Raw genomic sequence first — 26,182 nt, forward strand, 5'->3', positions numbered from 1 at the left:
GGAAAATGCTTTCGTCTCCTGTGCATCTTAGGTCTTTGATTATGACTTTGGACTTCAAGATGACTTCATTGGTTCAGCATTTTTGGATCTCACGTCGTTAGAATTAAACAGGTATGGCACAAACAAGCCCACGGAGTAGTTCCTTGTTGTGGTCTGCTAATTTCATATTTGTGGAATTGCAAATAGAACATTATGCATAAAAATAATAAACCGCTGTCACATAAAGCTAACAGAAGAAAAACCCTTTAGGTTTAGGGAATTAGTGTAATAAGAGTGTTAACAATATATTAACTGATTGTGCAAAAACCTTTGTTACAGTGCCTACAGTGAGATTAGTTTTATAACCACTTTATTCCTGTTTCCTATTGTCTTCATTCACAGCATTATCACCTACTGTTTAGTTTATTTTTCTTCTCTTAATTGAAATTAATATTATTTCAGATTTAATTACTTCAGCATGTGTAGGTACTTAACATGGAGTAACAATATTTATTTATGAGTACTTAGGCTGTAATTCTTAAAAATAGACATAGGCTAAACTTAAAAAGTCATTTTCAAATAGCTTCCTATAAATGCTTATTCCATTAATTCTTATGATTCAGAAATTTCATTATATGAGAGCCTGAAATCAAAATATTTGTTTATGTTTTTGTCTCCTAGGCAAACAGATGTTACCTTGAGTCTTAAGGATCCTCACTACCCTGACCATGACCTGGGAAGTATATTGTTATCGGTTCTACTGGCTCCTAGAGAAGAACAGCGAGAAGTAGTAAGTTTAAATGTTTTCATAAGTGTTTTCACTCTTGTGGTCCTTCTGTGGTAGGATGATTTAAAACACTGCAAGAGTAAAACATATATCCTGAAACAAGTATGATTTTTCTAGCTCTTAAGACAATGCTAAGTAGTATTTCTGATACAGTACAGCATGCTTAGTCTGCTTCAAGTTGGATCCTCTGTGTGCTAACAGTGAGGGATCTAGCTTGAACATAAGTGTTCAGCAGTTTCAAGTAAAGTCATTTGCAGGTGAATGCTCATGGTTGATATGGAAGAACGTCAATAGACCAGTTTTATTACTGCCAAGGAATTTTGGACCTAGTGCTGCTGTCTCCAAGTACAAATGTTTGAATCCTATTCCACACTGAAAAGAAAAACTTGAAGGAAGTAGCATTTATGCTTCTTGGCATTTAGCTATGAAGTATTATTTGATATTTTGCAATTTCATGAAAATATTCCAATTAGAAAATTGCTCATTTTTCTGTTTGTTATAATTCCTTCCTAAATCTTTGTTTTCTTAGCTGCTTAGCTGTTACTGAAAATAGTTTCTGTTTTTATAGGTCCTGTTAGTTGTGACAAATTCTGAATTTAGTTGGATGTATTTTACTAGTTTTTGTCTGACTTTTGACTTCAGTAGTAGTGGCACATTTGTGGTAGAAATATTTATGACAGAAATACAGTGGACTCCTGTTCAGTGGTCATAAAATAACATGGATTTCTTTGGCATCAGAAGTCAAGAAAAAAGTATTAATCTGATGAAATTCTCCATTCAAATTCAGTCTCTGTTCTGTAAATATGAATGTGGTCAGCTATATGGGTTTTATGTACGTGTTTATGTATGATATGGAACATGAGTATGACACATCCTGTTGAGTACCCAACGTGAGGAGGATAAATGAGTTGTTATATTGTTCTTTTTCTGCTTTTCTTCTAGCTCTAATTAAATAGACTAATAAGTCAATTATTGGAATTAGGTGTTTGGTATTTGGCATGACAGAGATTTAGTGTTTTGGAAATGGCTTTCTCATCTATTAATTTTCTTTGTTACATTCCAAAAATAATGGAGACTGATGATAATATCTTGGAAATTTTTCTTTTTTTAAATGTATTATTGTTTCTTTAAACAATAACTTCATCTGAACAGCTCAGAACAATGTCTTGCAAATTTGCACCACTAAAGTGTTTATCACTTAAATTGGAAAGCATATTTGATTACAGTATTTTTTGTATGTGATTGGATAAAAACAGCCTTTTGGAGTCAGCTGGTAATAGCCTTGTTGTTCCAGCTACTTTGGCATTATCCTCCTGTAATCCAAGGTCATGAGGCAGAGAAATATTATGCTTTTATATGGGAAGCCATTAATGTGGACAGCAGAAGTAGGTTTGTTTCCTCTTTTCATCATACAGATAGGACAGATACTGTGCTGTTCAGTATTAAGGAACGATATACTCTCTTACACAAAGAGAGCTAAGGAAAAGCACAGTTGAAAAAATTAAACTGTGACACTGCAGTAGCATGTCTTTTTTCATAGGGGTATTTATTCAGTGGTTCAGTAACTGAATCTGAGAAGTAGTGGGAGTGCTAGAGTTGCTGGATAGCAACCTTTTGCGTACCCAGTTGCTTGTTACTCTAATAAGAGGAATAATTGGTTTAATGGTATTATACATTGTTATTAGTCTTCTGTTTAGTAAGCTAAGCTGTTCACTTTACCTCAAGTGACTAGTTTTTCTTTTCATCTAAACTGCTGTTATATTGGACTTCATTCTGAAAATGTTCAAGATTCAGTACCTGATTCTTAATCTGAAGTTTTATATTTCTTTTTAGACATTAATTTGCCCAAGTTATGTATCTCAGAACAGTTCTAACAAGAATTCTATTAGAATTAGAGAATTTGTATTACAGGGAGGGGAAGATGACCTACGAAGTTACTATTGAATTGGTGTATAAGAATATGTTATGGGTTTAATAATTCAAAGTGTAATTATATTTTTTCAGTTTTCACATGAATTTACTTATTCATTAGATTTTATTTACTCTCTAGGGAGCAGATATATTACAAGATATATCACTCCAATTAAATTGTCATCCTTGGTTGTTTTTAAAATGTCTTGTAATAGTGAGGATGATTTTGATTAAATGTAATGTGGTTGAGATGAATAAATTTTCAAATGTTGTGTTAGAGGGTTAAGCCTAACTTCTGCCTGTATTTACTGCTATGCAAATGTGGACCATATAAAATAGTAATTAAAGTAACTCCTACATTCCCAAATTATGTAATGTGCTGTTTGAATGATTACTGCTTCTTTTCTACCCAGTTATCTGTATATAGGCAATAATTTAAATTATTTTAATTTAATTGAATTAAATTAATTGAAATATATTTTGGCATAGATGTTAAAAAAAAAAAAGTGAGCCCCTCTAAATATGCTTTAATAGTTCTTGCATACAAGAAATAGAAAACACTGTGTCCAGATCACATGCATTTTTTTTTTCCCCGAATCCTTACAAATATTCTTAAATCCTGTTAGGTTGGTATATCACCTATATTTTGCAGATAATTTTCTTCTGAATAAGTTTTGATTTGCTCAATGGATAACTCTAACCTGCTTGCGCATATTGTCATGTAAATGGTGGAAAGTTGTTAAACTAAATCAGTCTTAATTCAGAAATTCATTGCTGTACATAAAGAACTTAAATTTCATACACTTAAATTGAGAATGCCTATTAAGACCATTGGAGGGTAAAGAAAAAAGAATAGCTTCAACAAAAGGCATATTAGCTTTCCCATGTGGCTATAGCATCAAAGTATCACTGCATTCGATCCCATATATTGGGCAGCTCTGTACTAATAATCCAAATCTCAGCCATTTGTGAACAAAGCTTGCCGTTTGTGAACATACTGTTTAAGCTTGTGATGCAGATCAGACTTCCCAACAAGATCCTTAGCTACCTGGACTGGAGAGGTTGGGAGTTTTTTGGAGTTTATGCATTCGGGATTAATGTGTAGATAAAGGGCAAATCTTGTAGCAATGCATTTTGTTGGTATGTCAAAATAATGTAGCTGTGTATTACAGGGGAATGCATCCTGTTATACTATGTGGTAAATACTGAGGCTTTTAGCACCTGTGTTGGAGGATAAGCTATTCCGGTTGGAAGTTTGGAGTGAAATGGTAGAAAATTGGGGGGGGGGGGGGGGGGGGCTTATTGTATATTGTTTCCTGTCTACAAGAGAGAGGAGAGACCACTAAATGTGGTACTATTACAAATAATTTAAAAAAGTAAGCACTACTGATGAAAGAGTATCCTGTCTTTCTAAAAGAAGTTGTGATGAGATGCAGATTTCCAGTATGCTGACTGGGGAGATGTTCTTCCTTGTAATTTATTGCTAACAGGTCCCATTTCCTAAGATAAAAACAGATTACACTTGTTGTTTCCAAATAACTTTTGCCTTTTGTGACCTAATGCCTATTCTAAAGGCATACATATGTAAATTTTACAATTAATAATCTTGTAGTATAATTGCATGGTTGAACCATGTAAATGAATAAATCTCTTATTCTTTTGATTTTTATTGAAATGAAGACAACCTGATTCATGCTAATTTTTGAACTTTGTTTAATAAAATTGGATTCAAAAATCATAAATGAATTATTCTTATGCAACTATAGAAATAAGAACACCTTTAGTATTTAGTAGCAACAATACTACAATATTTTGTTGTTCTCCAAAATCCAGCCTGACGGAAGTAAGTTGCGGTAGCACTAGTTCCAATAATTTATTTTCATTTGCTCTGTGGTGTTAATACTTGTCCTTTACATTAATATAGCAGTTGTCATAATTTTGCTTTGAGCACAGATAGCTTAGACAACCAATGCAAACAAAGAAGAATTTTAAAAAGTATGTGAATATATGTGTATATAAAAACATGTAAAACCCATGAGAACTATAAAAAATGTACTTTTAGGTCTAATTCTAAAAGTAAGGTGTGTATGATGTACTGTATGTGTTATTTTACATTAATTACTTTTTTTAAAGAGCATAATTTAAAATTTTTCTTAGGCCTGCTCAAACGAAGCTTGTTTTTTTTGTTTGTTTTCGTTTTTTGTTTTTAAATTCAGACTGTATTCTATTAATCTTTATTTTTGAATACATGTCCTATTATGCATGCGAATGTGTCATTTGTAGCTGCGTGCATGCCAATTAAAACTGTGTACGTGATGTCTGCGGATCTGTGTTCTGTGTTGTAATCATCGGTGCTGCAGTGCATGTAAGTTTTTCTGGCTCTCTCCCTAGCAGAATTCAGTGCACAGATTTCGTCACTGGAGAACTTACAAAGTACCTGTGAGTTCGTTTGAGCTGCATGTCTCCCACATATTCTCTAGAACAGTGGTTTCCAGCCTAGGTCTTAGAGGCAACTCCTGGCTATGGAAATCAGAAATTTAGTTACTTGATCAGAACAGTTGCTTTGTGGCCAGCAGAGATTGGGAATTACTGTTCTACGGCTACCTAGTGCTTGAGAGGCATAGAAAAGGGAGCAAATGAAACATATGAATGTTACTTGGAGGTTGCTGTTTAATAAGAATAAAACATGGGATTATTTTTTCCTGCCTTAAATTATTTATCCTAAATGATGCTTAATACTTGTTTGCTTCATGTAAAAATATTAACAACATTAATATGCTGCAGTTTGCTTGCTGTCTTAAATCTTATAATGTAATTAAATTTTTTTTATCTGTCAAAAGGATAATAATATCATAGAAAAAAAGAATGACAGAATTGAACTTGGAGCATGGAATGTTTCCATATGAAATAGCTCCATGCAGGTCATCCATCATAGTCTGTTCTATGCTATTTATTTATTTTATTGGCTTCTAAGGGTAGTTATGAGTGCCTCGGCTTTTTCTGCTATAGCTGGTGATAATGCCAGTGCATTCAACAGTACAGTCATATGTTTCCATAGTTACTACACAAACTTTACTGCTCAAAGCTGAAATAATATGAGATATGTAGTTGATTCTGATATTGGGCCAAATTCTCCTCCTTACAGCCTCATTCAAATCCCGGTGAAGCTGATTTCTTTTGTGCTGACTTGCGTAGGATGAAACGTTTACAAGAATGGGAAACATCCTGGGATAGGTGACACAGGTCCTGGGGCAGGACCTAGGAGCTCTGAGTTCTTGTCCAAGGACTGCTGTTCACCTCAGGCTGCTTAATTTTTATATGCCTTTTTTATTCTACCTATAAAAATGAGTAAAATGGCCTTCTCCAGCTTTTTAAAACATTTAATATCTTTGTACATTTGCTGAAGTCGCAGTGTTATATTTATCACTGACCTACGGCAGAACTTGAGCCTTTAGACTTTAAGTATTCAGAGCAGCTTAGAAACTTTCTGACAAACTAATTGGTTTTCTCCTCCCCACAAGCTGTGTTTAGATGGAAAATTTCTGTATATTTTAAAATTATAAAAATCAAGAAGTATTTTAGTGATAGTCCAATAAAAGAAAGGTTTATTTTTATGAGATAAGTCACAGCGGAAATGAATGCCCTTTGATTTATTCTTGTTCAGGGTAAGCACAGGCTGCTAAATGTTGTTAAATTGTACAAACTAGTCTCTCTGCATGTCCACAGCACTGCTTTAAACAGCAGTTGTGTTCACCGATAAATTGTCCATGTTCATCTTGACTGTTATATCTGTTTTATTTAATGATTAAGAATCCATGTCTGTGGACACCTTATGTTCCAGCATGACAAAGCATTATCTCTAGCAGTTTTTACAGGTTATTTAGGTAATAGGCTACTTGGGGTTCTGGGTGTGGGTTTTTTTGTGTGTTTTGCTTTAAAGAGTGAAGAAAAGTGTAACAGCTTCATAAGTTGACAGCTAGAAAGTGAACGGTGTCAATAATAAGACAATAAGATATATTTCAGTAAATGTAATACACTACCACCAGTCTGTGGTACATTACACCCTATGCATTGCACTGGTTTTCTTTCAGTTCTCGGAATATATATAACTGAAGAGATCAAAATGTTTAACATAACTCTATGGAAACTGAGAGTTTTAGTATTTTATCAAAAGAAAATAAAGCATAGGCAATTTTCATGGATATTTATCCTGAGGAAATGAAGAATGTTTGAAATAAGTTGGTAGACTTATAGGCATGGTCTCGTTAGGCAGTGTTGGTGAGCACCAGATTCGGTGCTGATGTGCCTCTTCCAGACGTTGTCCTAGAGAGAGAGTAGTTCAAATGGACCTAGTGGCCAGCAGTCAACCCAAGCTGGAGGACATTGAAGGGCTACCTGTTCCCCTGCCCACATATCCAACGCCAATTTTCATGACAAAAGGTGGTGTTTGGTGGTGCGGTGGTATCAGTGAAGAAGCCTTTTTTGTTGTTATATGTCATGTGATGTGATAGTAACCTTCCTCTTCCTCAGTCATCCAATAAATATGATACTATCATCTAGCCTTGAATGTTTATGGTTCTAAATAAATCTAATTATTTAACAGTACTTGGCTCTATAACTATTTTTAGTGAGTGAGAACTAGTAGAGCTTACTCAAATTCTAGAAGTTAAACTTAAGGTGTGAATTTTATTGTAGACCATTTGTATAATTATCCAAAAATACAACTATTTTCATTACTGTGGACCTATGTAGCAGTGGTAGCTTTAAAGATTGTTAGATGTATATCATCCAATAATCCCTATGTAGGATTAATCTTTGTGGCTACACAGGCTGAACTAAACAGTAGTGTTCTGAAGAATTAGAGTATGTTAAAGAGCAAATATCGACAGTATCAGTCAAAACGTAAGTCACTGTCAGTAATGGCAGATTGATGTTTTTCATCGCTTACCTCTGCTTTTTTTATTTTTTTAATACATTTTCACATACATTACTGCATTGCCTCCAGAAATAAGAAATACATACTACCCAGAAAGTATGCCTGGGTGTGAACAGTGCTTCTAGTTGTCTGGTTTGATTTCAGTCTTGTGTAGTTGTGATTGGAGTGTCTGTGTTGCTGCTTCAGTTGTAGTGGTGGTTAAATGTGGATTGTCCTATTGGAAGACAGTTGGCCTCCTTTTCTGTATTTCAGAGTAAAAGGTAATTAAAATGCTCTATTTTATTTTCAGACAATGCTAATGAGGAAGAGTTGGAAAAGATCAAGTAAGGTAACTTTTAGCATGTGGTCTTCTGGCATTTTTTAGAAGAACTATGATGTTTTACCAAATGTTTTCTAGGACTGGAAACTTGTGGTGCAGGATTTATTCTCTTTCAAATTGTGTTTTAATAAAATTGTTTTGTATGACAGTTTAGGTGAACTTTTAATGTAATCTTTAAATCTCTGAACTTTGTTATAGCATTTTAGCCCATCTTGGAGTCATCCAGCAGCTTCAATTAATAAACGGTAAAGGTATCCTAATTATTTTTCAAATACCTTTTATCTGTCATATATAAACAGTTTCTTTTAAGCCTGCTCCTTAACTCCTAATGTTAATACAAAGAATTATTGACAAATGGTAACTCTTGCTTTCCTATTACTTACTGCTGTCACTGATTAGAATTTTTGTGTGTGAAAGTTTTCGGACTGGTTCTCAAGGATGAATTTCCCTGATCATGGGACATGCACGCCCTGAGCAATAGTAGCCAGATTTTCCAAGAGTAAAGTGCATAAGTAATCCATCCTAGCCTCTGCTTCAGACAGCTCTTTAGATGCATCTTGAGGCGCATTCAGTATCTTGCTGTAGAAGTGTGTTTTTCTTCCTGCTGGGATTAGACTGGGAGTTTGACTGTGGTAGTGTTGGAATGAGAAGAATGAAATGGCTATATAGGGTGATTTGAGTTTATAAAAAAAGCTATTTACTTTTTTTGATATACTGATGTACAAATTTAAATGGAAGGTCAACAATAAACATTTGGCTCACTGACATTTGCATAATATAACTTTTTTAAAGAAGAGCAGGGTTAATTCTTGGATTCAATGTGGGGTTTTCACAGAGGTAGCTTTTGTGATACATGACAGCACTTAATCTCAGTTTCCTTTTTGAAATCTGTAATAAAGGTATTTGGAGAAGTGATGACATGGAATAATTTGCTTATGCAAGTTCTCCTGAAATTTGTAAGATGCTCAAACTTCTGAAGAGTTGATGAAGAGTTGTGGAACTGGTGAAGTGTGCAGCTGTTTTGCATCCTGCAAATGATACATTAACTTCTGATGTGCTGAATGTGGTTGGGTGACAGTTGTAAACTTGATTTATGAGGAATTTTCCTGTACTTCGTTTGTAATTGACACAGTTGTCAGCCTTGATAATCCTGAATGAATGGTACAACATGATAGTTGGGAATTCTTCAGAATTGTTCAACTGAATTACTTACGTGTTCTTTTTTATTACATTCATTTGATAACGCTTCATTCAATAGTTGCCCTTCACAAAGAGGCATATCAAAAGGTTTGGCAAATAGAGAAAGTCTGAATTTAAATATGGCATTTCTCTACATTTATCTAAGCTAAATTTGTAATTTTACCTAAATATGTAATCCATATATAATACCATATATATATATATAAAAAAAGTACAAGTATACGATGTATCAACAGAAGTCCTTGATGATATCTCTCAGTTAAACTACAGAACTGTGTGATAAACTGCATTGTTTTATAACTGAAGTCACCTTCGTTGTAATCTGCTCCCTTCTCCTGTGGCACTCGCCTAGAATTCCAAATCTTTGAATGGCTGTCATTAAAACATATGAAAAAATCTTTATTTACAAAGAATGCCCTCAAAATATTGCTGGTTTTATGGGTGCAGGATGATTAATATTAAATGAGACATCATTCACAAATTTAAGAGGTCTAGAAACAGGTATTTTATCCTATTAAATAATAGAGAAAACCTCCTATATGAGATCCTTTTACTTGAGGAAGTATTTGTCTTACATTTGTGAAAGCTGAGAAAAATGAATATTATTTTTTTAAGTCATGATTTGTAGATATCTTTATAAAATTTCCTAAATGTATTCTCTTAACTCTCTGAAGTCTTTACGATGGCATTTCTATAAATAGGGTTCTACAGACTGAGATGAAGTAAGATGTTTTTAAAAACTCTTCTATACTTTACATCTAGCTTTTCTGTGGTATATATAGCCTAAAGCTAAGATATGATTATGCAGAGCAGTATGGCATCACTGATGTTCATGATCTGTATTACTTGCCTGTTGTTGCATTTAGCTTGAGTAATAGTTGTAAAATGAATGGTAACTGATCTTCTATACCACAGTATTCATATACATATGAAAAATTACTTTGGCCAAATTCTGAATCTCTATTCCAAATTCTCTTTCCTGTATGTATCCTAAAGATGAAGTTAGGTCTCATGAAATAGCCAGGAAAATGCACCTATGTGTCTTACCTATTTTGTGTGTAAACTTATGTTCACGAAACACTAGTGGTGTTGCAGCAATGTATTTTCTACTTTTGTTCATTTTTTTTCCTTTCTTGTTTTCTTTATTCCAATCATCTTGATAAATGTTCGTGGGAGCTAGATCACTCAGACTATCTCAGTCGTAGGGACAACTTACCTTTCAGTGAATCTAGCAAAAATGAAATTCAAACGATTTAGAAGTCAGTCCTGTGGAAAAGAAAATCAACCTTCTTGTCTTCAGCAAAAGAAGGCTCCGCACGGGCTATGAGAAACAGTAACAGCAACAACAAACAAAAGCCAGACAAACCATACCATCTTTGCTGGGAAGCTACAAATTGCATTCAGTTCTGCAACCAGCTGACTGTTCTGCATCAGTTGACTGTTTGCTCTCATCTGCTGCAATCTTGATGTTGGACTGAATCAAACTGCTCATCGGTGATTACAGCTTCCCAGACTTCTCCCGAGGAGTCTGGTAGAGGAAGTAGCTTCATTTCTAGCAGTTGCAAGAATGATTACTACTCGTTCTGTAGCAAGATTCATTACACCTCAAGTCAAAAGGGAAATAGGCTATTTAACATTTTATGGATATATCTGTGAACTGGCGGTTTGCCCACTAATCTCCATGTGTCCACGCCTCTGTTCCTATAGTCTAGAGGTCAATTCCTTAGATATGCTGTGGGTTAGCAGATAAGTGATACAGGGGGAAAAAAAAAAAGGTGTGTAGGATCAGATTAGTCGGAGTAATTCATTTAAGCCAAATAGAAGATTAAAAAAAAATTTTTTTTATACAGCTATTAGAAAAGATTTCACCTATGCAAATAGACTTTCCACTTCATGTATAGTATCTGATCTGTTCTGCTTTCTTCCACTGCACAGTTTTTCTTTAGTGCAAGTTTTTTCTTACTTATACATAATTGTTCTGTTTAAAATATAGCCTTTTCTCTCTGCTTGCTGTACCTCCTGGGTTGTGGCCTGCAGCCCAAATTCTCTTCAGAAACTTTATAATGGAGTGGAAGTTTCTTTCTGTGCCCATCCACTTTACCTGCTTCTCTAGATGGGCTTCTCCCACCCATGAAGAATTGATACTGTTTTCTTACATTTCTTTCTTTTTGTTCCTGGCAATTCCTGGTGACTTCTCCTGATTGGTCTTGTTATTTGGGTTGAGGAAAAAAAAATCTCCATCAGCCTGTCTTGCTTTCTAAACTTTCTAGATACCAGATCTAATTTGGTCAAACACTGTTATGTTGTGGTTTAGATAGAATAGAAGCACAGAAGTGCCCAAGCTTGCTAGAGAGGTAATTTGTTACTCATAGTCAACACTGCCTATGACAGTGTGGTGGATAAAGCTGCTTGGTGAAGTGATTTTCATTGCAGAATCCTCATATTACAAGTTGTTTGATGAGAAAGAAGATATTACTACTTCTAGCGTGGGCCAGCACAGATGAGTTGGAAAGAGCTGTTTTCTCCTTTTTACTCTTGAAGGAAAAATGTTAATGTCCTCTTAATGTTTCTATATGAAAACATTCAGGAAAAAAAGAAAGCAATTCTAACTCCTTATTTGCTATGTTTCCACAGCACAGAGTCTTAATCAATAGCTGATGAGAGGATATGGGAAGAGAGCCTATTAAAACGTTGGCAGCATAACACTGAATAAGAAATAGACATATTACAGTCTTTCTCCTTGTCATTTGTATACTATGTTCAGTGCTGTCTTTACCATTATTAATCCTAAAGCTGATGACAGAGGAGAGACAAGACTTTTTAAATGTAGTATTTTTCCCTTGTACAAAATGGAGATGTTCTCTTTAATTAAATACTTCTGCTCATTCTTACTCTTAGCTTCTGATGATATTTCCTTTCTTATTTTTGTCTTGCCTTTACTGCCAACAACTTCTTCTCTTCCTTTTTCTTCCAGATAAAATTTTACTTCTTCTATCACTTGCATAATGCGGAGTAGTGTTGAAATCAAAAGGATAAATATCAGACTTGTGGTCAATGAAGCAGTAATTATGCTTCAGAGCAAATGTGTTTTGCAGCCAAAATCAAACTTTTTTTTGATCATAGTATGGAAGGGGGATAGGGAAGAGCCTGCATGCATTTAAAAAACAATTTTTTTTTTTGTAAAATGTGAAATATTTTGTTTGTTAACTCCTACTAATAGGTGTTGACTTCACAGACAGTACTTCCTCTGGAAGAGTAAAATGTTGCTCTTTTTAGATACATGAAGTTTATTATTATTATTTAGAGCTGTCAAGTATTTTTATCAGCATTTGACAATTATTGTTTGCTTTAATTTAAGTAGAAGCCTTTTTTTTGAGATTCTCTTTCAGAGTTTTATTCAGAGCAGGCAGACTTTTTTGAGAGGAATATGAAGGTAGCAAATATTTTATCTGTTCTCTCTGTTGCTGTACAGTATGCTGTATGCTTACAGGAGGTCAATTCAGAAAAGGGTAAGGGGATAGTGGCTTTAGGGCTGTTTTACCAATTCCTGCAGGATAACATGGGTATCACTTGCTTTGGAAGTTTAACCTGGGAAGCAAACAGGGCTGTTTGTGAGAGATGGGGCCAAGGGCAAGGCAGAGAGTGTTGGTGAACAGACTGACCCTCATCTCCCAGATTTTCAAGTGTCTTGGCTATTTAAAAATCTGTGTGTAGAGTAGGTGTGGAAAATACAGAAAATAGGACTAACAGACTGAAAAGTTGTCTTCCTACCCTCAAGCAGGAACCATGATAGCTAAACTATGTTTGACAGGTGTTTGTCTAATCTGTCCATAAAAATCTGCAGTGATGGATATTTTACAACCTCCCTAGAGAGTCAATTCCAGTGCTCAACTACAGTTTCCATCAGAAAGCTGCTTTTGCCCCTCACGGTATCTCCCGTGATGCAAATTAAGCTAGTCTCTTCCGTAGACATGGGTGGATATGTTTTATCACGGTGATTTGGGCACAATTGATATACTTAGAATGAAAAAAAAATACTTTTTTTAATTTGGAGGAAAATTTTGGAATGTTCGGCTATTAATGAAAAGGTAGCATGTAAGAGGAAACAAAGCAACGGTATTTGGAGTGAGAAGTTTTACTGTAAACTGAAATAAGTCAGAATGAATAGTGAGAAGATGGGAGAAATTAACAGGTCATATGAGGTTACTTGGTCAGATTGGTTTACTTGCAATCATTGCTGGATGTTAAGTCATTAATAGCTGTAGAGCATGTAGAAAGCCTCTTTGTAGAAGACCGAAAGACTAAGACTCTGCATAATGTTTACAGATGCTTTATATGTCTCCCAGCTTGTGCTGTAGCAGAGGGATTTTACACAATGTGGGATTACTGGTCATTCCCAGAAAAAAGAGATGTCACAAACCTGTTTGGCTTCATCTCAGAACCTTCATAAACTTCATAGTGTCTAAGATGAGTGTACCAAGGTATGATATCTGCCAAGAAATTCTGTTGATTTTATATAGGGTACATAGAGCATATTTCATAAATAAGCAGAATATCCATGTTTAGCTCAGTAATTGAGAGGAGAGTGCAGCACCTGCATCTTCTCATTCTGGGTTTTCAGGCAGGAACACATTTAGAAGTTAAGGCTGGTTTGTTCAGTTGTCAACATGTTCTCGCTTTCTGCTTGCTTAATTTACAAGGCAGGCCTATGGGAGTGACCAAGTTCAGTGTCTCTGTGTTGGTCTTCCAAACTGAGAGTGTGTAGTTTTGGCATATGATCATCTTGCTTCGTAGGCAACCGTTGTCCTCCCTAGCTGCCAGCTTGCAGGTGAGGGGTGCCGTGAAGAACCTGGGCACTCTGACAGCTCCTGTGTTCACTGGGCAGTGTACTCCTGAGTTAGTGAGCCTGGAGACACGGGAAAGGAGGGTAGGTAGCCAAAAGCCAGGAAGATGGGCCAACCAGGTCGTTTGTATTCCTTGTTTCTGTTAAAAGTGCTGATGAAATTGGCCTGTTCTCACATAGCGTTTGGATTTTCTCTGAACAGCATTTCCTGGTGGTAAGCTGTTTAACTGGAAAATTTTTGAGCAGCTGTGCTGGAGGGTAAGTGAGGTGCTATCCCACAAAACCAGCTTATTTTGGTAAATCCTACTCCTACAAATCCTACAAATATCTAATTGATATACTCAGTACCTTTATTTACAATTCATATGCCAAGAAATAAGTTTAGCTTTTACCGTCTTTTCCTATGTAAGGATAATTAGTTGAGGAAAGGAATTTTAATGAAGACAGAACCTTTTAGTCAAAGCTAGGAGAAGAGAGCTCTGTCAGAAATACTGTTCATTTAACTGAAAATTATTTTCAGCTGAATAAGGGTCTACTCTTGTCTTTTTCATGTCTGAAACAGAATTGCCATTGAATTGAATTCAAGCAGGATTAGACCTTACGTGTGGAGGGCATAGCTAAACTTGCTGCACTAATGGCACACGAGGAACACATCAGTAAAACCTTTTGAGTACTTTAAGGACAAGCAGAGAAACAAATGATTTGGCCTCTTTAGCCAAGCATAGCGTCGGGGGGAAAGACACATAACATCTATCCGCTTTTTCTCATCAAGCCATAGTATTATGGTAAATTCTGGAGGGAAGCGTGAAGAAAAAGTGTCAACTTCTCATGTACTTTCTCTTTTCTCTTACAATACTAATGATAACCCTAGGACTCTAAGTACAAGAACACCAAATTAAACTAAAATGTAATAATAATCTTAATTTAGATTATTAATATGTGCTGAGCGTGTGACTGATCAGTTGGAACTGAAGATCTGTTCTTCCCAGAAATGAAGATAAGGAATCTGAGCTTCAATAGGTTATATATAAACTAAGAGTAAAAACATTTTATCTTCTGGAAGTCATAACTGAGAAGCTACTTTCAATTAATCACAACTGATGATAAAAGTATATTTACTGCCTACAGCAATTGAATTACAGTAATTTTTAATTTGCATTTAGATTACTGTTAAGACTTTAGTCAGCATTAGAAGAAATTTTACATGTATTTTAAGAGAAAAGTTACATTTTAAACAAAAATGTTCTGTAAAATGTGATGGGCTTTCAGCTCCTTATTGCTACTTATTTTTAAAATTTATTTTATATGCTTTTCTAAAAAGCCTGTCACAATTGCACAAACTAAAATGCCCAAAGCTGTGGCCTAATTACTTGATACTTTTGTGCCTAACTTGAAATATTTAGTTTGTGGTCACTGATTTGTCTTTTCTTAATATAAAAAGCTTTATGAAGCATTTTTGTTATTTTAAAATTGAAAAATGCTTTTCTGCTGGAATGAGATGCGTCTTGAGTAGAGAAGAAATTGAAAATAGGAAATGGTGGTTTAAGGATTACGGAGATAAATGGAAGCATAGAGTTGTATGGTATTTCTTAATTGAAGGAATTCGCAATCAAATCAGAATCTTTCAATCAAAGCTGGGTAGAAACAGAGAATAGAAGGTGGGGTTATTTGCTTTGCATTCTTAAGAATAATGTTTTATGACTGAGAAGGTGCGTGCTTGTGTAAGCCATGAGGTTCTAGATGTCAATTTAGCAGCAGTAAATAGTGCTTGAAGGAAATCTACTAAATAATGGAATAGAGGTAAAAAATGTCAGAACAGATAACCTCTGCAAATAGTGCCTGCTAGACATCTGGTTATAAAAATTATGCAAATATTTGGTGAGGCTTATATTTGCATTACTTGTATGTGAAAGATAAAAGCCGATATGGTTAACAATCAAAACAGCTGAGTAGGATTTCAGTGCAAGGTTTTTTTGTGTGCATGCTCGCAATTTCAAAAATGCAGGGAGATCCCATCAAGTCGTGGTAGCCACTGTACTGCTTTGTGTCAGGTTCACTTCTGGGTTAGGGCAGTGGTGACTGGTCATGCTAGGCAATAGCAGGGTCAACAGGAGATCAGTTTACTCTCACACAGAGCAGCTATACTTTCCAAGAGGAATTACTAGGAGGAAGAGAAGGGTGAAGGTTGGGAATGTACTGACACAGCACCTCTCTGACAGCTCTTGCCAGTGCATCTTTGTCTTGTATAACTGTTTCTGTCCTTTCCCAGAAAATCTAAGGCATGGTGAATGCTTTAACTCCTCTTGATTTAGTCACCACCTTCATCGTATTACACCTGAGCTGGCTCCAGTAAATGCAGTTTTAGCTTTCCCAGCACTTGCATAGAATGCACAATTGTTGAACTTTGCAAACGGTAAAAATGCATGAAATGCTGCAAAAGAATCAGCTCGTATTGCAAATATCACAATTTTGTTATAAGATTGGTACTACAGCAACAATATCAGGTTTTTGTAGTAAATATCCTAAACCAGATTTAACATGACTGACACGTTAAAAACTAAATTTCTCAGCTTCTGAATGGGTTAAGTTTGTTTTCCCTAGAATTAAGTATTAATCCGATGTTGCATTTTATACATCCTAAAATTACAAATAGTTATTGGTAGGAAATTAAGATAAACATTCTTTTTAATGGTAACTGTCAGTGCTAGTTCATTTATGAAACTTGTTCAGTCACAGTGGAGCAAACCTTTAAAAAAATCTTATCCCATTGAAAGCCATTTTGTAGCTTAATGTCTACATGTGGATGACTTCTGCAAGGTGTTACTCTTTGTGTAGTTTTTAATAGAGGAAAAGCATTGTGAATGTGATTTTGTGCATCTCGCAGTCCCTTGACTTTTTCCCCAAGTAGGCAAGGTACATGGAGTAGTAGCTGTGTCTATTGACATTCTCAAACTTTATTTTAAAGATTTTTGTCCAAGCCATGCAAGCATTGTAGGAATTTGGGGAGAAGAATTGTGACTTCTTATTTGAATTTGCAGCAGTGTTTTACCATGCTGGTTTTGATAAGTTCTTTTGTATTTGTACATGTGCTGAACCATTCACAATGGAAAGGAGTATTATTCTCATTTTATTTTCTTGATTGGTATTTAAAGGTTCCCAGCAAAAAAACCCCGAAAAAAACAAAAAAACTGACACACTGTTTAGGGATGTCTTTGCAGGTCGTATGACTGCATTATTTAATTTTTAGAACTTTTATTTAAAATAAGCTTGTGTTACGTACCCTCTTCAAATTCTGTTTTCAGAACCCATACGTACTCAATATTTTTAGGGGAGTCGTACAGACGTATTCGTGACAGAAGGGAAAGAGTCTTCACCATAGTAGGTAGGAAATCCCTTTTGTGTTAAGCAGTAAATCATGTGAGGACAAATTCTTGTATTTAATTTCAGACAGATTAGTAATCTAGAAAGGTGAATGAAAAATTATGCCTGAAAAGCAATATGTGGCCATTAGCTTCTTTCATCTCTTAATTGCTGAACTATTCTTGAACAACAGAGTTTCTGTTCAAGCATAGCACATAGCAGTGTGTCCTAGTGGTGTGTGTGACAAGAGGGAGATGTTGTAAGAGCAGAGTCTGTTCACGTCTCTACATGGGCACAAGGACATGCAAGTGAGAACTTCGCACAGCACGAAGGTTCATCATTGAAAGGGTGAGGTAGATTTGAAGAGGACAGATGTCAAGGCTTCTCTAACTCATTTTGGACTAGATTTTTCAAAGGTTGCTTGGATACCTGAAGATGTACTTAGATACTTGCAGGATTTTCAAATGTACTTATTAAGAATTCTCTTCTTTTGAAAAAAGTAACAATAAAGTGATGGTGACTAGTACATTCATTAAGAACATGTTCTTGCAGTCTTGTCCCTCAAAGGAGTTAAAACAGAAGCCCAGTTCACAGCCTGCGTGCAGTGCACAGGCACTGCGCAGAAGCCCTGGTCCATCTGAGGTGATGCCTTCCTTAAAGGCATCAAGACATCACTGCGCTGTGTCCCGTGGAGAGCACCACTGAAGAGATCTGATTTTAGGAGAGTGCGACAAATTCCCAGAACCAGAAACGACATGTAGGTTCTGGCTAAGCCTAGCTGGTTTAGACACACATGCTAGCCAGTAATGTGTGACCATATACAGAATATCAGCCATGCTGGAGGATCATTTTTTGGCTTTGCAATTGTATTCTAACTATACTAATTCTGTCTGATACGGGATAACAATTCCACTGCTGTGTCAGCAGTTCTTCTGCTGTCTGTATCTCTAGGCCTCCCACTACCCCATGTGTAAACAGAATAGATGGAACACAAATAAAAGCAAGGTTTATAAGATAAGAAATTACTATTTTTACATGTTGCTTATAGTAGAAGCATTAGATCAGACACTTTATGGACATGAAAAGATAGGAGTTTTTCCTCTCAAAAGCAGTTCTGGATATCCTTTGACACGGAAGACTCCTTTTCAAAAGTCTGATTTTCATTTCCTTTTAGAAAAAAGAGAATGCTTCACAGTATACAAGCTGCATAATTTTTTTTGGTTTAGAACATGGCAGGTGAGTCTCCGTGCCTGCATCTAAGTGCATAATTGTGAATAATAATCTAATGTGAATAACAGTTAGCTGTGACCTGAGATCCTGACCTTGCTGCTTTTGCAATTGTAGCTTTAGATAGACAGTATGGCCATTTCCAGATGGGACTATTATAAAGTTTAACTTTCCACCTATTTCCAGAGGAATTAAAAACTATGCACTTTCTTCATGATTTTATCTGTTTGAGGCAGCAGAGTGAAGCCAGGATCTATACGCCTTACCTGCTTTCTGAAGGAAATAAGAACTAATCTCAAGAAACACTCTTTCATAGGACGAGTTTGGAAAGATCTGTGCACGTTTCTTCATTTTGCTATAATGTTCTCCTTTCTGGCATTATAACTAACTTGGTATGGGCTGGATTTTTGAAGGGTATTAAGGTAATTAAAAATGTACCAGCATCACACAGTGGAATGAAGTTATAGGGAAAGAAGTCTACAATGTGAAGTCTATCTTATTTTTCTATTTATCAACCTTTTTGGTAAATTCGCCTTGAAATCTTACAAAAGTGACCTTATGAAACTAGAGGTCACGTCAATATCTATAATTTTTCAGGATAAGGATGGCTTTGGAGAAGGCAATATAGCCCATCTTTCATTTCCAGGAAATCTCAAAAGCTTTAGCTCCAGCTAGCTGTGGCCTTGTTCTTTCAGCAGGCTTTCCTTTCGCAGCTTGCTTTTTTCATGGATCTGTGTTTTACCAATAAAGACAGGGAGAAAAGAACACCACAGTGGTCCAAATTTCCCCGTCTCAAAGAAGAAACAGCAACAACTAGCTCATACCACTTTACTTTTAGGAGCCAGCTTCCTTTATTCCAACAGACTGAAATTTAGATTTTATAGCTTTCCTATCAGTCAGCATACCAGTGGGCTCTAATAGTTTCTTTGCATGTCATCAACTGTTAAGGTCTGGCTGTGACCCAAAAGGGCTTTCTCAAGCTAAACATGAACATTTGTTCTCAGGATTTTTGCCTGACTCTTGTAAACTCCTGTTTGACCCATCTGTCACTTTATGCTCTGTGCTTGATCATTTAGATCATGCCCTGCCACCTCATATGTAAATTATCTTGGTTGATGAAATTCCCTGCTGGTCATAAAAAATCAGTATTTTCATGTGGTGGCAGCTGCTGTAATGCAGCAAATTATTTTAAGAGCTGTTGAAAATATGGACTTTAAATCAAGTGTACTCTCTAAATGATTCACTGCCTCATTTCAATTAGTGAGGTACAGAGCAATACAGTAATGCTTGATACTTTAAAGTTTTTCTTTAAAAGAATTCAACAGCAGTGAAGGCAAACTAATGCTTGTTTTCATGATAATATCCTGAAGGAGACTATGGAATTGTTAGGTTTCCCACTCGACTTCCAAAGAAAAACTCTGTGTTCTTTGCAGAACCAAGTCTCAACTATACCACTGCTTCTATCCCAGTATAAACTCTCTTTCTAAACATATCTTGAGCCTCATTTTGATTCATCAGTCTAAGTTTCCTATCACCTTATGTCCAGGACAGAGTCAGTTTTGGTTAATTACTATTCAGTTTTTCTTTTACTCTAAATCATCTAAGAAACTGGAACAAGAAGAAAAAAAAATCTACCACTTATTCATGGGAGAAGTCTTCGGAAGTGTTGACTGTAGCCTGTCTACTAAAGGGTTTTTGTGGTGAGAAAAAATTCACAAGTTTAATAATGTTACCGTGTTGTAAATGAAACCTCTTCTGACAGCCAAGTTTCCCATTTGTGCCCTAATTTTCACAGGGTTTCTACTTTCTGCTGTCACACTGCTGGCTTTATGTCATACATCAAATGTTCTAATACAGACACAGGAAGATTATTAGGATTCATGATATGCCTTGGTGTGCTGTTGCCATTTTAATAGGATAGTCCATTTTTGCACCAAGGTAGGCAGCATCTTATCTGAGTGCTGTTTGGACCCCTTATGCAATATGGCTATATACTGTCCTTGCCAAAAACATGGGCCCCACTGTCTGTTTGTCATGATCTCTGTGACATCCCTCTGCTTTGCATCAGGTGGCAGGACCATGCTACATACTGAACTGGATTATTGTCTCAAAGGTTACAGCAAGCTGAGGGATACCAGGACATGTGGATTTTCTGGGTCTGTGTGTCGTTAAAAATAACACATGAAATAACACAGCGCTGTGGAAACAGTATTTGAACTTTAGCTAAAAATATTTTTCTCCCAAATTTTTAGTCTTCTAGTTAATGTTTAGGAGGCTAGGGTCAGGTTCGGTAATGGGTTTTAAAAAAAAAAAAGAGTGTAAAAGAAAGTATGATCATTTTTAAACTGTCATGGTAAAGTCAGATAAAATTGGCTAAGTGTAAAGTTTATTCCACTTCACAGCAAACAGTAGCTTTGTTGGCCTTTGGAGAAGTAATAACTTTGAGAAGTTTCTCCACAGTCAAACCCTTCTCTTTAGGGAGATAAATCTTAACTAAATATACTGAAATATTTTGGGGCGTGAACCACAATACATGGAATGAATAGTCATTAGAAAATATAAATACAAGGCCATGATGCTTTCTGAAATACTGCTAACAGCATGTTACTCAGACTTTCTGCAACTCCAGTGATCCTGGTCCTCATGTATAACACTTCTCTCTGGAATCTGGGGAGTGCAGATTATAATCCAGTGATTATACTCCACTGTATGTTTCACAGTCTTCTCTGGATAATAAAGGAAAAATCCTACCCAAGGCATATGCCTACCTGTAACCATCCAAATATATTTATCACATGAAAGACTCGAGCCAAGTTTGCATTGAAAACCCCTGATAGGGCAATTGGAGATGTGTTGCATGGTTAGCTACACCACTCATACAGTTTTATGGTACAGAAGACTTTTGTTTCAGAGCCCATAAAGCCTTTGTTACTCCAACTACTTGCTGTAATAATAATAATAATAATAATAATAAAAAAAGTGTTTCAATAAATTTAGGTAGCTGAGTAGCCATGCAGATATGAGGGTTTTTTGGTTCTTGGAAGCAGTAATTAGTGAGTTTAAACATTGCTTAGCTATCTAATATTTTGATTTTTAGGTCAGGTAATCTTGAACTAATACAAAAAAAAAAAACAACAAAAAACAAAAAAAGGGGGAGGGAGAGCTTCTAGGGGATCTTAACCCTCCAGTGCACTACAGCCTTGTTTGACGTGCCACCGGAGTGCAAAGGTGCCTTGTCACCTCCAGCGCTGTCTGGTGGCAGTTTGTACCTGGCCATAGCTCAGAGAGCAAGCTGGAGCTGATTTTAAGTTTCTCCAGTTTATAACCCCCCACTCTGCAGCCCCCAGTGGAGTTCACTGATGGATGCAGTGGCCGTTTGCAGGGGGAGATATGGGGGGAGGGAGAACTTCGTTACCCTAAAAGTGAGAGGCTGAGTTTGCAGTCTACAAGTTTCCACACAGTTCTGTTCATCACGTGTTGAAGAGGGGCTCAGCAAAATGCTGCTATGAAAATGTGGAAATAATACGTTGATGATTAATTCCATTTTCTTGGCAATTTCTGAGAATACCACATCATTTTAGGGGCTGCAGATAGTTGTCATGTGGTACAGGAGTTCTGAATGTTTAGTGCCACCTTTTTCCTGGGTCCGTGCTTTTCATGCTGGGTTTGTATTATTTCAGTAAAGGTGGTTTGGATCTTTATTTGTATTGTAAGTTCTTTCACTAGTACCAGCTAATAAGAGACCTCATAATTTTTCTTATAATGTTGTTAATTCTATCAGCAGAGGGGGGTGAAGTGAAGCAAGAAAAGTAAATTTTTTTTCAAACATTTCCTTAAGTAGCGTTAGTCCTGCTTGGTTTTTTAAAAGCAGCATATGATATTACCTGCATATATGTGAGTTTGATTTCTCTCCAAATAATTCTTTATGACACAGTTCACATGTGTACTGTCAAATTATTTTGAAATGGGTTAAGATGGTCCTTTCTGTTTCATTTCTATAAAAACTTGAACATTAAAATGCAAAGGAAATATTTAGGCTTGTTTAACTAAATCTGTGTTTTTATTTCCTAAAGTTTCAGACACAGAGCTTGCGTCTCTCAGATCTGCACAGAAAATCTCAGCTATGGAGGGGTATAGTTAGTGTTACTTTGATAGAAGGTCGTGAGCTTAAGGCAATGGATGCAAATGGGCTGAGTGATCCCTATGTGAAGTTCCGGTTGGGGCATCAGAAGTACAAGAGCAAGGTAATTTTAACTGTGGCCTGAACCGTAAGTCATTTGAAGCCTGTTTTGTTTCTCTTTATGGTTTCTGCCTGCAGGATTATTTAAATACTGTTGGAGGCTTATTGTTACATTAATTAGCTGCCAAAGCTCCCAGAGTTTTGCTTAGCTGTTGTTTTTTGTTTCAGTATAAACAAAAATAATAAACACACAGAGGAAAATATAGGACTGAAGAGAAGGTGGGGAGACTTATTTTCCAGACACACTCTGCTGGTTCTGTTTAGTGTCCATGGTCACTGAGGAGGGGTGCTGGTGTGGGTCATTAGAGTGATTCTGACAGCCACCACCACCTCTTTGCCTGTCTAGTTTGATGCCAGTAGCCTTTTGGGTCTTTTGCATGTCCTTATCCTCCAAACCTATCGCTCTTGTATTCTCACTTTTCTCATTGCGTCCTTTGCAATAAGCTTCGTTAAAACTATGTATATGTATTTAGGTATCAGCTGGAGGCTGTTGATCAAGGAGAAAATAATTATTTTGCTTTCTTGCTGTTACCTTTAGCTTCCGTGGTCACTGGTTTGAAAATTGCCTGATCACTGAAGATCTCCTGGGGAGAATGTAAAATCCCACGGGAGCACAGGCTGACCGTGTCCAGTAGAAATTCCCATCCTGCTCTCTGAATGGAGTCTGGTTCCTGTCTTGCTCTTAATCTCCTAGTGGTGTGCATGGGGCAGGGAGGGAGGAGGCTACTGATGCTGACTACTGCTTCTGGAAAACGTTGGGACCATTGATGATGGCACGTGTGTCCTTCCTCTCTCAGCAGCCATGACTGCCAATGTGGTTTTGCAGAGCTGGAGGAACGGCAAAGTGAGAAGGAGGCCATGAGCATTTAGGTGCCTTCTTTGTCTAGACCCGTGAGACATCCTTAGGACTTCTAATTTGAAATTAGGCTTGTGGAGGAATAGTTGATTCCCACAGGCTACTCATAAACTGCCCAGTTCTATTTGGAAAATCAAGTCTTTCCACATTTTCTTTTTATACTGAGGAAAAACATAAAGGAAAAGCAATCAGCTTCCTCTACTAACGAGAAGAAAGACAGCGTAAGTGCCTCCTGTGTATCTACATCTATATATATATATTTTTTTCTTCTACCAGAAGCTAATGGATATTCATTAGAAAGTAGGTGCTTTCAAAACACATATATCCCATGCTTCTGCTAAAGTTGATTTTTTGGGGGGGAGTCATTTGTTGGCTATCTTCGCTTAGGCAAGTGAACTGATCAGTACTGTGATCACTGTGCTTGGATTCTGATAGGATTTTTAAGGGCAAATGTAAGTGGTCAAATCTGCTTTTACTGCATCTTTACAAATTTGTTTAAACTGACTTTTGAAATTGTATGCCCCTATTATTAAAATTTTTTGGGAAAAGAGATCCTAATTCAGATCCTAGTTTCTGTCCTGGGTTTGAATTGGCCATCAAAGGAGTCAATTCAGGATTTCCTCTTTACTTCCATTTATGCTTTTATTCTTTTCCAAATGAACTAGGAAATTGGTGGCTGTTTCTCTGTCATTGTTTGGATTATACAAGTCAGCAGAAATTGTTCTTTTTAAGTGTTTACACGGGTGCTTTTCAGCAAGATGTTTTGAGGCGAACAGCACTGTAAAGAAACTGACTTTTCAGACATCTCAGAAACAATCAGAAGATGCACTTTCTGGATTGAAATAGAGCAAAGATGCTTTTCGAAGATGTGATACTGAAAGAACTATTATTTGTAACTATGTGCTTGTAGTACTTCTGGTTCTCGATCTTCTCTAGTTTTTCCACTTTTCAAGCCAGTGAAACTGATGGACTTTGAAAGCAGCGATTGCTTCACAGGGAGGCTATGGGACAGACTGCATTCTTGTTCAGGACAGGTGTGACTCTTGCTACTGCGTTGTGGTGGAAAAAACTGCAAGCCTTCTGTTCTGCCAACCATGGCTTATATCTTTTGCGAGAAGTAACTAGGGTGAAAATGATCCCCAAAGCTGCTTTTATCTAAATTATGCAGAAAAGGAAGTAAAATACAGTTAAATTCTTCTGTAAAAAGTCAACCACAATAAAGTTGAATTCCTCTTTTTCCCAATATTACAGGAGCTGGGGAAAGAGCAGAGGATCAAATTGTTTCTGTTTAAATACTTTCAGTCACTATCTACTTGTCATTTCAGGTGCTTTGTTTTCCTTTTGGCTGGGAAAGATAACTTTGTAGCTAACTGTCACTCAAGATAGGGCATAATTATTCTATAGAAAAATGGATCCATTCCCAAGGTAAATCCTTTGTTCTGGAGGCTTTTGAAGGTGACAGGTTGCAAGATTTTGGAGGTTGCTGATGAATCAGAAAGGCATGAAAGGACTGACCAATAGTCCTTTTTTAATTATTTTTTTTAACTCTCACTGCTTAAGATAAACTGCAAAAACACTTTCTGAGCAGAATCTAAAGATCAATTTTACAATTCAAGAAAGAGCATGCCTGCACAATGCAGTCTGACTTTCTTTTTGCTCTCCTTTCAGATTGTGCCAAAAACTTTGAATCCTCAGTGGAGGGAGCAGTTTGACTTTCATCTCTATGAAGAACGAGGTGGAATTATTGATATTACTGTGTGGGACAAAGATGCTGGCAAAAGGGATGATTTTATTGGCAGGTTTGTGCAATTACAGCCTTCTAGTTCTCTGGGGATGAAAGCGGATGATTAAAATGAGCCTTGCCATTGAAAGTATTTTTTAGAGCCATTTGTTCTTGTTCTTCAAAAAAAAATGGGGGGAGGGAGGGCTCTCAGTACAATTTGGTGCTTTGGTGTTATTCTTTAAAGGTGTAAAATGATTTTTTGCTTGGCCAGTAGGTGGCAGATTTTACCAGTTGATGGGCTTAAGTTTTCCAAAATGAAAATCCCACATTTAACAGTATAATCAAGATGCAGGAGGTTCCATATAGCAACGTTTTTTCAGTTGGTGGAGAAATAAATATCATGTATTGTAATATGCCAATAAGACCAAAATGGTGTTCTTACTCTTTGATCTACTTGTTAAAGGAAATGAGAATCTTCTACACACAGCTTTTCAGGCCAAGAAATAAGATCATTCACCTAGCTTATTCTCAGGAAAGTGAATCTTTGGGATCTTTCTCAGCATTCAGGAAATGGTATAAATGTGTGTGATTCTGCTCTACTTTGTTGCATTAGCAGGTGATAGATACTAAATTTTTTTTTCTTTTTCTTTTTTCTTTTTTTTTTTCTTTTAACATTTGCATTAGCTATTAGCTAATGGGGAAACCCCTCCAAATCTTTGAGTTTGTTTATAGTTACTGTGCAAGGTCAGTGCTATTTTGAGAGTTTAGATATGAGGTTATATCACATGAACTTTGTTCATT

General features: G+C 36.3%; 1 protein-coding gene across 5 annotated transcripts in view; it reads left to right on the plus strand.

Moving 5' to 3' along the window:
• Positions 1-26,182, plus strand: part of LOC112980278 (multiple C2 and transmembrane domain-containing protein 1) — a 286,913-nt gene that overhangs the window by 128,475 nt on the left and 132,256 nt on the right. For 4 of the 5 annotated variants that reach the window (XM_064499933.1, XM_064499935.1, XM_064499936.1 and 1 more), the window contains exons 4-8: positions 32-111; positions 661-769; positions 7,903-7,941; positions 22,636-22,806; positions 25,327-25,457. In XM_064499933.1, coding sequence (XP_064356003.1) covers positions 32-111; positions 661-769; positions 7,903-7,941; positions 22,636-22,806; positions 25,327-25,457 — 530 coding nt within the window. The remainder of the gene's footprint in view (positions 1-31; positions 112-660; positions 770-7,902; positions 7,942-22,635; positions 22,807-25,326; positions 25,458-26,182) is intronic. The other variant, XM_064499934.1, reaches the window with a different exon arrangement.

Source organism: Dromaius novaehollandiae, chromosome W, assembly GCF_036370855.1.
Source record: "Dromaius novaehollandiae isolate bDroNov1 chromosome W, bDroNov1.hap1, whole genome shotgun sequence".
NCBI classification, from domain to species: domain Eukaryota; kingdom Metazoa; phylum Chordata; class Aves; order Casuariiformes; family Dromaiidae; genus Dromaius; species Dromaius novaehollandiae.